The 12,506-nt window shown below is 60.6% G+C and overlaps 2 protein-coding genes across 2 annotated transcripts; one reads left to right on the top strand and one right to left on the bottom strand.

Annotated features, from left to right (window-relative positions):
• Positions 1-2,115: 2,115 nt before the first annotated feature.
• OXT (oxytocin/neurophysin I prepropeptide) lies at positions 2,116-2,953 on the top strand. The gene is made up of 3 exons (XM_054573482.1): positions 2,116-2,235; positions 2,554-2,755; positions 2,878-2,953. The coding sequence occupies exons 1-3, from the start codon at positions 2,116-2,118 to the stop codon at positions 2,931-2,933; spliced, it is 378 nt and encodes a 125-aa protein (XP_054429457.1). The 3' UTR covers positions 2,934-2,953.
• Positions 2,954-6,710: 3,757 nt separating this feature from the next.
• LOC129070514 (neurophysin 2-like) lies at positions 6,711-8,141 on the bottom strand. Its single transcript, XM_054573481.1, has 3 exons — positions 8,022-8,141; positions 7,021-7,222; positions 6,711-6,859 (listed from the first exon to the last, which is right to left on the bottom strand). The coding sequence occupies exons 1-3, from the start codon at positions 8,139-8,141 to the stop codon at positions 6,711-6,713; spliced, it is 471 nt and encodes a 156-aa protein (XP_054429456.1).
• Between the last annotated feature and the right edge of the window lie 4,365 nt (positions 8,142-12,506).

Consider the following 12,506-nt stretch of genomic DNA (forward strand, 5'->3'; position numbering starts at 1 on the left):
CCACAGACACTGTGGGGCGGGGTGGGGGAGGGTTCGATCCCTCCCTTTGTGCTAATTAGTCACACAGCCATAGAAAATGAGCCTGCCCTCGGGTGTCCGCTTGGCCTCTTCCCTCACCTCCTGCAAGGGTCCGGTGTCACCTCCACACAGGGGCCAGCACTGAGCACAATGGGGAAAATTGGGACATGCCCACCCTTTTCTCCCAAGCACTCCCTGCCTCCCACGCTGTGAAGTATGTTTATCATTTAACGCCGCCTCCCTCGGGCCCCCAGAATGCAAGGCCCCGGATCGCTGGGGTGTCCAGGCATCGGTGCTGGGACCCCAGTGCACCCCCAGAGGAGCAGCGTTGAACAGAGGGAGGCAAGCCGCCCTGCGCCCTGCGGGGGCCATTATGCTAAAGTCATTCCTGGGCACGTGCTACCTGGCTGAGGTCAGTGTGCTCACACAGAGGTGGGAGGCCTTCCTGGGGCTGTCTCCAGGGTCAGAAGGTTGGCCTTCCAGCCGGGCAGGCCAATGAGCTGATCTGGTTGGGAAACAAGACCGGCTGCTGACTGATGCTCCAAGGTGGCCTGACCAGCTCCTCGGTGCTGGAGAGCTCACACCAGTGGCTGGGGCTCAGTCAGGCTCCCTGACCTCATGGCCTCAGCACCCTCCTCTAGCAGAGTCAACAAGGGTGCAGGACTGGCTGGGGCCTTCCCAGTCCCCTCTCCCCTGGGCTGACATCAAGGGGCGGTTCTTGCTGACTCTGTCCTTTCTGACACTGGCTCCTCTCAACCATTCCTTTGCAAGTCTAGTTCCCCAGGACGCAGACTGAGATGCAGTTTAAGGAGCAGGACCTTTATTAGCGAGGGCCCTCCGGACCCACGCCAGGGGAAGGAAGGGGTGGAGACAGGAGACAGGGGCAGAGGGAGAAGTTCCATGCTGGCTGCAGAGTTGCCCTGCACTTTGTGGAAGCGGACCCGTCACGGGCTGTGGGCCTTGGGGAAAGGCATGCCCATGGGCCAGGTGGTTTTCTGGAGCTGAGGCGGACCCCGGACCAGACACCACTGTGCTGACCGCACTCCCATCAGCGCGGCGACAGTCTCCCCTTGAATCGGATCCGGGCTGAGGGTCGCCCTGTTCCTAACACTCACCTTCCGCTGAGTCAGTCTGGGCTTTTTTTTTTTTTTTTAATGTTCAATGACTTACATTTTGAGATGTGTTAAAAATGTGAAAAGAAAGAAACCTTGTTTTTAACTGCCTTAGACAGAGACTTGAGATTACAAAGGACACCAGTTATTTTACAGTCGGGCTCACAATGTTAAAAGAGATCTGGGGTAGCCAACAACGCGCTACTTACAGAGCACTAGTTAACAGCATGTGCTGGCGGGTCCAGCGAGCGCTCCCAAGCAGGGCAGGCCATGGTGGGCCTAAACGGGGTTCAGAGGCCTGGGCGGGAGCTGCACTGTGACCAGAGGGCATCTGTCATTGGAGGCGTGACAAAGCCCCAGGTAGTGCAAAGTCCAATGTGGTTTGTACCTTCCTTGCAGTTGAAGGAAAGGCTGGATTTCAGTGAGCAGAGAAAAGTAAGGGTGTCTCCCTACGCAGGTTCAGGTGCCAGCAAGGAAACATTGGCGTGGGGGTGGGGGTGGGGGTGGGGAGAGGGCTCCGGGAACACAGGGCTCAGGAAGGCAGCTTCCTATCAGAGCAGACACGGATGCATGCGTGGCGTGGAAGAGGACCGTGGGGGAGCCCTGCCCTGGCCTGCCGAGTCCTGCCACGGCCTCTTCTGGCCTGCGGGCGTCCACGGGCCCACCCAGAGCCGGCCCCCAGAATGCGGCCAGACCTCGCATCCCCCTTCTCTCTCTGTCTCTCTCCCCTGCAGGTCCGGGCCACCGCACAGGCTCCCTCTCCCCCCGCGCCGGCGGTAGCTAACGCAGTGACCGCCAACCAGCCGGCCCCTGCAAATGACAGGGCAGGGTGCGCGGGAGGCGCAGGGCCTGACCCGCAGCGACCCGCCGTGACCAGACATGAGCCCACCCTCTTAGACACTGCTCGGCCCCGCGGCCCCGGCCATTAAAAGACCGGATCGGAGACCGAGCCACAGCCGCCGCCCCTGGACCCCGAGCCCGCGCCATGGCGGTCCCCAGCCTCGCCTGCCGCCTGCTCGGCCTGCTGGCACTGACCTCCGCCTGCTACATCACCAACTGCCCCGTGGGCGGCAAGAGGTCCGCGATGGACTTCGACGTGCGCAAGGTGAGCTCCCACACCCGCGTCCCTCCGCGCTGGAGCTGGGGGGACCCGAGGCCCAGGGGCGGCCGGCTCCTCCCTGGGCCTCGCTGACCCGCGCCGAGCCCCGCGCCGAACCCCGCGCCGAGCCCCGCGCCGTCCGGCCCGGCACGCAAGGCCTGCGCCGAGGTCTTGGGTCACCTGCTGGCACCGCCTTTGGGGCCGCCGCAGCGCCAGGGCCACCCGAAGCCTCTGCGCTTCCCGGCGCCCTCCCCACCCAGGACACCCAGACCCCCCACCCCCTGTTCGGCCCCCGGGGGGGCTCATCCTCGGCTGTGCCGCCAGTGTCTCCCCTGCGGCCCCGGGGACAAGGGGAGCTGCTTCGGGCCCAGCATCTGCTGCGGGGACGAGCTGGGCTGCTTCCTGGGCACGGCCGAGGCGCTGCGCTGCCAGGAGGAGACCTTCCTGCCGTCGCCCTGCCAGTCGGGCCAGAAGCCGTGCGGGGACGAGGGCCGCTGCGCCGCCCACGGCATCTGCTGCAGCCCGGGTGAGCGCGGCCCGGGCCGGGCCGGGGTCGGGGAGGCGGGCGGCCGGGGCCACGGGACCGCACTGGGCACCCAGGGACCGGGCGGCACGCGGCACGGCCTCACCCCGCGTCTCTCCTCACAGACGGCTGCCGCACCGACCCCGCCTGCGACCCCCAGGCCGCCTTCTCCCGGCGCTGAGCGCAGCGGCCCTGGGTGCTGTCGGCCGCACCCCTGGCTCCCTCCCCAACATCCGCAGAAACAGGAAAATCAAATAAAGCCCTTTCCCCCTTCCGACTCGACCCGCCTCTCAATGTGTCAGGCCTGCGCGGGAGGGCACTGCGGGGGAAGGGCGCGGCGGGGGCTGTGTGCACAGGCCCGGCAACTCGAAGCAGGACCGCGGCGGCCCGCGGCCGGAGCGGGCCCGCTGGGCGGGGAAGTGGCGGTGGGGTCGGGGGTGCAGTTTCGCAGAGCACGCGGCCGGGGTGGGGGGCCGCGGGAGGGAGGCGGGGCAGGAGCGGGGATGGTGTGAGGGAAGGTTGGAGACAGGCACAGGCCACTGAGAGAGATGGACACAATCCCCTCCAAACAGAGCTGGGGACCCACTGCAGGCAGGACCTGAGAGAACCATCGAAGGTCCAAAGACAGGGTTCTTTCGGCAGACAGACACAAGGGCCTCACAGGCAACCCGTGCACAGCCAGTCACTTCCTCACTTCCCCAAGGAAGCTGGAGTCACCGCTGAGGGCTGGCGGCAGGACACCCCCACCTCCACAGCTGAAGAGCCTCCGCCTTCCAAGGAGCGGGAGTCTCAGGCCCCCAGGAGGCCCCTGGTACTCAGAAGGTGTGGCCAAGCTGGGGACCCTGTGCCACAGGGGTCATCGAGAACCCATGGCCCCAGGAATGCCCCTAAAGGACAAAAGACACCAACCACCAGGGAGAACCTCACCTACTTCTCACCTGTTCCTGCACCAAATCCCTTTTGGGAATCGACAAAAGCCCAGCACTTCTCCCCCAGAACACCCTTGGCACTGGGCCAGCCCTTCCAGAAAGCACTGCCCCAAACAAGCAGCGTGCACTTGCTTTCTTTCTTCACTCGTCTTCCTGGCTCAGTCCCATGGCCTCTGGTCCTCGTTGGAATGTCCCCTTCAAACCTCCAAAGTGCCGAGGCTTCTCCAGAGCAGTGATTCCCAGCTCTCCCTTTGTTTAACTTGTACTTTGTGAACCCGCTTGCTACCCAGAAATAAAATTCCCAGATGTCAAGCCTACCTGCACACAATCTCACCAAACATGTAATTAGCCCTGGCAGCAGTATAGGGAAAAGGAGAGTAACATATTACATAAGGGCATCATTTTGATATGGAACGAAACACGCCAGGTGACTGTGGGTGACATACACACAGGAAAGTGACGTGATTACACCTGCTTTTAAGGAATACAGTACAAGATTGGAAGTCATCCTCTCCAGGAAGTTCAGGGCAATAGGAGAGCAGAAGAGGCACGAGGATTAATATTCTCTTTTAGCCTTAGGGAAAATAGGACTCAGCTATCAATGACTTGCAAAGATGTACTCACGGGACATCTGGGGAAACCTGAACGATGCCTGCATATTGGATGCCCCCCATCTGCCTCGTTTCATTGCGCTCTGCTTTATTAATTCTCAGACGTTGCAGTTTTTACAAACTGAAGGCAAGACCCTCCGCCAGCAAACGATTACAACTCTCTTTCCTGCCTCACACTTCGCTGGGCTGGTCTGGGTCCAGACCCACAGTGTCCCTGAGGTATGCGGGTACCCATACATGGTTGAGATTTGCATGTGTCTGATCGCAGCCTGCGGTCGCGGTTATAGGAAAAGGCCATCTCTGGAGATGCGCCCTGCAATGTTTGCAGGTGAAATGGCTTGGGAGCTGGGACTGCCCTCACGCTCTTTGGGGACTGGAAGGGAGAGTCAGGGTGGAGTAGAAACAAGCCGCCACATGATGGTAATCGCCATAGCCGAGGGCGTGGGTGCCTGAAGGACTTTAGTCTATTGGCTCCACTTTATACTGTAGTTGAAATTTCTCATAGTAACAGCTAAAAAATAAAAAGACGGTGGGAAAAGTCAATGTTCTCCTATGAAATGATGTCCCAAATTTCCTTTCTTAAAAATGGTGCTCATTAGCACAAATAGGTGATGAAATGACATGCCTTGGTGAAAGGAAACTGCCTCTGAGTGCGCCCAGAGAACTAAGCTGCAGAGGGGAGCCGCGCGGCTGTGAGAGGCTTCGGGCCAGAGCATCCCCGACTGAAACTAGAAACATCCACTATGTCACTGAATATTGACTGTAGCGATTTCTTTTCATGTCACACTTTCAACACCGGGGGGACCTTGCGGGGCAGGGATTCTGAAGGGACCAGGACCACAGAATTCACCACAAAAGACAAAGAACACAGACAAGGAGACAGACCACATCAGCCTACATTAATTAGGGCCCAAAGCCCTCATGACCCCTGGCCCCACCCTCACCTCCGCCAGGTCAGGGGTGACAGTAGCTGATCTCGAAGGCCACGAGAGACCTTGACCTTGGCTGGGTGCCTCACCCTGACTCTCGCCACCAAGGGCTGGCTGACGCTGTCATGAGGCTGTGCCCAACCAGAGGGCCTTCTCTCAGCTGCGCTCCATGCCGGCCTCCAAGTCAGCAGAGGATCCTGGGGGAGATGGAGCCTCTTGTGGCCCCAAGACCTGGAGCAAGGCATCCAAGGAGAGGCCGAAGAGGACAGAGCTGGTGGAGAAAGAAGGATGGGACACAAGCAAGGATTGGGGGGCAGAGGACAAAGGGAGGGCTGTAGGGGGACAAATAGAGAGCAAGAGAGACCCCAGGAGTAGGGGATGAAGAGAAGGGAGGGGAGTGAGGGGAACGGGGGTAAAGGAGCAGAGGGGAGAGAAGGGACAAAGAGGGACAGAGGACAGACAACAGCATCGGCCTCATGTTAATAGACGTCTCTGACCTGAAGGTGCATGTGTCAAAGGGTGGAGAGTCCTTGTGCCCGGGAGCTGCTGTGAGTGTGTGTGTTTGCGTGTGTGTGCATGTGCCTGTCTGTCCTCGGTCCTCTGCGTCTGTTTCTCTGAGTGTGTCTGTGGTTCTGCATGTGTATCTCAGGGCCTGCGGTGCATCCGTGAGCAGTCACGATTCACAGGGCGCATCACTAGCAATTATTTTCTTGTCTCCGTGTGTGTGTGTGTGTGCGTGGTCTGCTTGGCTGTACTTGGTGGGGAGGTGCAGCCAGGGTCTCAGTGAGGCCTGTGTCCCAGGCTGGCTGAGAAGGCAACAGCGGGTGCCCAGCTTCCTGCTGCACAGACAGCGCGTGGCCCCACCCCTTGCACACCCGCACGGCCACACCCACACACAACATGGCACAAGCTGGGGTGAAATGCCTTGCCCTGGGAATCTGGGGATCTGGAAGTTTCCTGAAGCTGCTTGTCCCTCAGTCTCCTGGGAAGTCAATGGGAACAGGATCTCCTGGTCACATCTTGGCTTGTCCCTTCTGCCTTTCTCTCCAACACTCTCAATGTCTCTGTTCTGTCTCTGCCTCAGTCGTCCACAGGTGTCTTCCTCCTATGTTTCTCCCTTTACTCCTATCCCTGCGCCTGCGCATCCCCAACCCACCGGTCCTGGATCACTGTCAGCCCCGACCCTCCCGTCCCCCCTCCCCGGGTAGCCTGTCGCTAGTTCCAGCGACTCTGCTGGCCCAGGATCGCTTTGCTTAAGGGATCTGTCTCTTCCCTTGGGTGGATCTGCCTATTAATTAGGGTCCGGAAAGAGGTCCAGCAGGCGTGTGTGTTGGGTGGAGTTTCGCGTCCCACCCAGCCGTCCGATCCCCTCGCCATCCCGAGACGGAGAAGTACACAAGTCAGTACATTTCAAAGTTTATTTCTCGAACTTCGCGGGTCTGGTGGACTGGGTCTGGCCGGCGCTCAGTTGACGCCTGGCGGGGCGGGCTCAGGTGCCCCCGCCAGCTGCACCAACCGCAGCAGCAAGGTCCCGCTCGGCCCGCCCAGCTGGGTCGCGTTGTTCTTTCTGGTCGCTGGCATGCGCGCGGCGCTGGAGGCCCGCGCCCTCCCGGCACTCGGGCTCGTACGCGCAGCTCTCTGCGGGGAGTAAAGGCTAAGAGCGTTTGCGGCTCCCGGGACCAGACGCAGATCTGCACGACCCTCCCGCCAGGACCCAATAGTCACCCCCGTCCACCCCCGTTCGATCCTGGAGCCGTCCCCGTACCGCTTCACGCGCCCGTCCCCTCGAGGCCGCGCACCTTCATTGCAGCAGATGCCGTTGGCGGCGCAGCGGCCCCCGTTCCCGCACGGCTTCTGGCCAGACTGGCAGGGCGACGGAAGATCGGCCTCCTTCTGGCAGCGCAGCGCCTCGGCCGTGCCCAGGAAGCAGCCCAGCTCGTCCCCGCAGCAGATGCTGGGCCCGAAGCAGCGCCCTTTGCCCCCGGGGCCGCAGGGCAGGCACTGCGGGAAGGCAGGGGTGAGCCAGAGGGAGCTGAGCCGGGCTTGGGGCTCAGAGCCTCTGTGTGTGTAGGGGAAGGAGGAGCATGGACCTGAGGTTCCGGGTTGCCCGGGCGCTACTTTGGCCCCAAACGGGATCAAAGGAGCAGAGCCCACACCTACTAACCTCCCTTGATTTACCGGGGAGGCAGACTGACTCTCGGTGACATCACTCAGCTTCTGCCCCCACACTCCACCCCACCCCCATAGAGGTGAGGGTCTCCCGTGAGCTATGGCGTGGGGGACACCTTCCTCCTCAGCTCTGGGGCCTCGTGCTGTGCACCCCTCTCTCAGCTGCCCACCACCCTCTCCCTAACATAGACCTGTCTCTTGTGCCCATTACTCAAGCTTGATCTCTAGCTCACTGCCCCCCCCGCACCCCATGCAGAGAAGCCACGGCCCCCCACCCCATACATCCAGGCCCTTCTTCCCATTTCCTGCCCCCTCTCTGGCCTCGACCTGCCTCCCCACCTCAGTCCAACCCCTGCACACTCCCCCCACACCCGAGCTGTGGGCCTCTGCTCACCTGCCTGTGCACTGACCAGGCAGGCGGCAGGGGCCTGAGCCCTTGAACGGAGCCTGAGGCCCCTAGGTGACCCAGGCTTCCAGGTCTCCAAACACTCTCAGGGGTCATCTGCAGTCTGCTCACCTACACACTCTAGTGTATTCGACAGCTCAGAATCCAGCTTCCTGTTCCTGAGCACAAGGAGGAAGATCTGGGGTCTTCCCTACCTGGCACCCCTGAGATAGGCAATGGTCATACCTCTCTCAGCTCCAGGTCGAACAGGGCCCTCTTCCCGCCCCGCGGGCAGTTCTGGATTAAGCAGGCAGAGGAGAAGGCCAGCAGGCCGAGGAAGCAGGCGGGCAGCATGGCCTCGGGCATCCTGGCGCAGGTGGGCACAGCGTGTGACGCCGCTCAGCAGGCTGTGCTGTGCTGCCTTCCCTGGCTGCCTATTTATGGCCACAGGTGTTTCCTCTGAGGTGACGTGCCTGCTACCTAACCCTCCCCAATGGCTCCCTGAGGGCCAATGGCCACCAGGTCCCTAGCAGTCAGCAGTGATTCAGGTGCCTGGGGACACACGTGGGCCTGTCTGTGCAGGGGGTGGTGGGGGAGGGGTGCCGGCCTCAAGACTAACACAGGCAGTGGTGTGGAGGGAAAGGCTGAGACCGATTGCAGCGATCAGGACTTCGGGAGAGGGACAGACGGGCTGTGCTCGGGACTCTCTCCAAACTTTCTAGGGGTCTGTGGGCCCTTTCGCCCCACATGGCCCCCTGCGATGGGGCTGAGTAGGACCCGAGGGGCTCGTGTGTCAGGAACAGGGTTCCGCCCGGCCCGCGAGTGCTGGCGATACGGGGCTGCAGGCGTGCAGGGCCCCATCAGGAGGGCTGGCCCCGTGAGAGGACAGGTGACCAAGGCCAGCACACACTCAAGGTCTGTGAAGGGGGTGGTCTTTGTACTGGCTGCACCCAGCAAGGACACAGCTGACTGTAGCCCGTGGCCCGGGCAGACACAGTCACAGGGGGTGGGCCAGGGTTCCGGGGGAAGCCGGGACTCTCTCACCCCTGTACACACCCAGCAGGGACCAGAGACTCAGAGATGGGCGCTTAGAGGCAGCTTCTTGGCACGAGGACATCTCTCCCCTCCCCGGCAAGAGCATGGGTGTGGGGGACCCAGGGAGGGCCAGAGGTGCGGGGACAGCCTCATGCAGTCTGACAGCCAGCCTGCCCCGATTGCCGCCCCCACCAGGACCCTAGTTCATGGGGACCAGAGCAGGTGCCATCTGAGGACAGGGTTGGGGTGGGCGCACAGGTGCTTTGGAAGCCAAGGAGTGGCAGAGCCATAGCCGAACAGGCCCAACCAGAGGGAGGAACCTTTGGGCCACCAGAGTGCCCTTCTGGCCCCCGCTCTTCCAGCCCCCGGGCTCTTGGCCTCCTCCCGCGCGTCCTGCAAGGGAGCTCCGCGGGACAGGGCTGCCTCCCTGCCCACCAAGTGCCGTGAGGAGGCGGCCAGTGTCCCAGGGAGGGGCCCTCCCCACTCAGAACCTGAAGTCAAGCTTTTCAGGAACGTCCCCGTGGGGGCTGTGAGGGTCTGGGCCCAGCGGCCTGTTGCCATCTGACCACTGCTGCGGGGAACTGCATGACTTGAGCGGGTCGCTTTTCCTGGCCCGGCCTCACTCTCCTCCTGCGGGAAGCAGGGCCGACAGTAGCACCCACCTCGCGGGGCTGCCGTGAGGGCTGAAATGCAGGAACACGTAAGAGCCATGGCGGAGTGCCTGCTGCCGGTAAAGCGTTTTACAAGTACCGTATTGTTACTGTCATATTCTTACCAACAGCTGAAGAGGGTTTTCCTGAGTGCGCCTACCTGGGTTAACCCGGGAGGAACATTCTCAGTTTACTCCTGACCCGTCAAGAAGTTTGGTCTCAACTGTTGCCTTCCTGAGCCTCTGTGGGCTGGAGGAGAGGCTTAGCAAAGATGCCCGAGGTCTGGCTCAGGCCAGCGGGGCGGCCTACCCCCAGCGCCTGACTCTCTCTGAGCTTCGGGTCTCAGTTTCCTTCTAAAAGTGGGGGGCGGGGGGCCTACACTTATAACAGAGCTCAGGCCTGGGGCGGAGCAGCCCTGTCTGCCAGCAGCACCGTCTAAGGCTTGCCTCCCACACCAGAGCCCCTGGAGGAAAGGAAACACCACCTCTGCACAGGTGCTGGGGCCTGCCACCCCCAGTTCCCCCTTCCTGGAACCTGCCTGAGCTGGAAAGGGTCCCACTGCTGTGCTGACTGGATGCGCTAGAAACGTATCCCCTCGCTCGCCACAGGGATCCTCCAGCTGCCCCACTCCCTTCTACAACCCCTTACATGATTCCTTCACAGAACTGCTTTTTCACACCTCCATCCTCAAGGCTCCTACCGACTCAGTGCACCTCGCGGAGCTCAGGATCTTGATTTCCCATCAGTGTGAAAAGGAGGATTCAGGTCTTTCCAGTCTTTCCTTGCCCCAGCTGCTGCCCAGACCGATCTACTGAAACTCCTGTGGTCAAGGTCATAAATTACCCCCCGACTGCCAAATTCAGAGGCCACGTCTACGATCTCATTTCACGTAATCCACTAGCAACACGCTACATGGTTGAGCACACGCGGAGTCGATCCCAGGTCAGGGTACACACATGAAGCAACCGATGAATGCGTAAATAAGTGGAACAGTGAATCGATGTTTCTCTCTCAAATATTAATACATAATTTTTTTTAAAAATGAAAAGGAAAATGCTGGTGCTAGCTGGATAGGTGTGAAACTCAGATGGATCCATACCCAGAGTAGGAAAAAAAAATCCCCCTTGTCTTTGTCAAGTAGAGGGAGCTAAATGTGAATCTTTATCAGATCTCTAGATGGGGTTACATAAGCTTGAAAGAAATCAGAAATAAAGAGACCTCATGATAATTCTTATACCTAAAAAGCAAAAACATACATAAAAAGCAAGCTATACAAGAAAAATTGTTTGACAGACTCTTTGTATAATTAAAGCCTATACATGGACAGTTTGGGTGGATTCACATTTGGGGACTCAGTTCCAGCTCCCGCTCCACGGAGACCCGCCTGGTGTACCTGTGGGGACAAACGGCTGCTGCTCCCATTGCAGGGCTGTGGGGAGGCCATGGGATGGTCACATCCCTTCTCCCACGAAGCAGCGACACAAAGGAACAAGAGATGCCGCTGGGCTGGGGGAGCAGAGCGAAAGCCCGAGCAGAGACAGCAGGCTTCGTGGGCCCTGGGGGCCCGAAGGGCGGGCTGCAGCGGCCGAGGTCGTGCAAAATTAGAGGGCTCTGCCTGGGAGCACGCCCCTTGCCTGCGGCGCCCGTGAGCCCGGGACGCGGCAGAGAAGCGCCCTGACTTTCGAGGGTTGGTAGCGCGGCGTCCACCTCTCCTGTCGTCAAGAGCGGCCTCCTCAGGGAGGGGGGCCAAGCTGAGGTCCAAGAAATGGGCGAAGGGCGTCCCGGGGACGGGTGGGCACGGAGCCGGGTGAGCGCCCTCGGGTGCGCCCGGGGACTTCACCTCCGCCCCAGGGCGAGGGCCTCACCCCGCAGACCCGGAGCGCCAGGGGCCCTGCGGGCGAGCGAGCGGGACGTGGAGTGCGTCTTCCAGGCCTATTGAATAGGAGGCTGTAGTTTGGGGATCGAAGGTTGAACAGGGTTCTAAGAAGTAGGGGCTCAGGGTGGCACACCTCTGCGGGATCCACGGTTGTGTGTGCAAAGGTGTGGAGGAGCGGGATCCCACCATGTGTGTGCGTGCCCGTGCGCGTGTGTGACGTAAGGCAGGACAAACGGGCTGTCCAGCATGCTGAACCCAGGGCGACAACAAAGACTTCCGTGGATCGCCCTGACTGTGTGGGTGCCCCTCTGCGTGCTTAGCCAGTTAGATACGTTTTCTCCTCTAATCAGCATGAAACCCTAAAAAGAAGGAAGTATTTTCATCCCCATTTGCAGACAGGAAACTGAGGCACAGTCGAGGGGGAGGGACTTGCCCAACGACACTCAGGGAACCAACAGGCCCAGGGTCCGGGCCCTCGGCCGCCACCGCCTCCAGCCCCTGCCAGGGCCGCAGCAGCGAGGACAGCTGTCACCCAACAGGATCCTGGGTTAGAGTCTGGTGCTCCTGGACTGGGTCCAGGTTCAGGGATGTCACCCGGGGCCTTCCTTGCCCCTCTGGCACCTTCCACCTGCCTCAGTATCTCTCCTCAGGGCAAGGGGCAGCCCCAGAATGGGTCCCCCCTCTGAACCTGTCCCTTCACAGGGAGGAGAAACTTGCCCAGAGTCCCCACACTCAAGCTCTCTAGTCTGGGCATGACCTGGGGCCCCCTGAGGTTCGGCCCCAGGGCTGGCTGAGCTCACAGACCCCGGCCAAAATGAGGTTCTGTTTCCCTCAGTGGGGAAGAGGGAGGGGCGGCTGCCACTTAGTAACCAGTGTTTGTCACAGGCCCCAAGCTTAAAGTCAGGGACAGAGCAAAAGGGACCACAGAGTAGGTGCCTCACAGCCTATGGTGGGGGGAAGAGGAGGAGCAGATGACAAGGTATAAGATACTTTGCATAATTGTAGCAAGTCTTTCCAGAAGAGTAGCTGCGCTGCCCCTGGGTAAAGAGGCCTACAGTACTTTCAGGACTTACAGTGCCGAGTGTGAGTTCACGTAGGTTGCTCTGGATCAGTTTTTAAAAATTAAAGGTAGCCTTGGCTGGTTGGGTTCAGTGGGCTGAGTGCCGGCCT

This window comes from Pteronotus mesoamericanus, unplaced genomic scaffold (genome assembly GCF_021234165.1).
Source record: "Pteronotus mesoamericanus isolate MK-2021 breed Mesoamerican mustached bat unplaced genomic scaffold, CSHL_Meso_final contig_25, whole genome shotgun sequence".
Taxonomy (NCBI): Eukaryota; Metazoa; Chordata; class Mammalia; order Chiroptera; family Mormoopidae; genus Pteronotus; species Pteronotus mesoamericanus.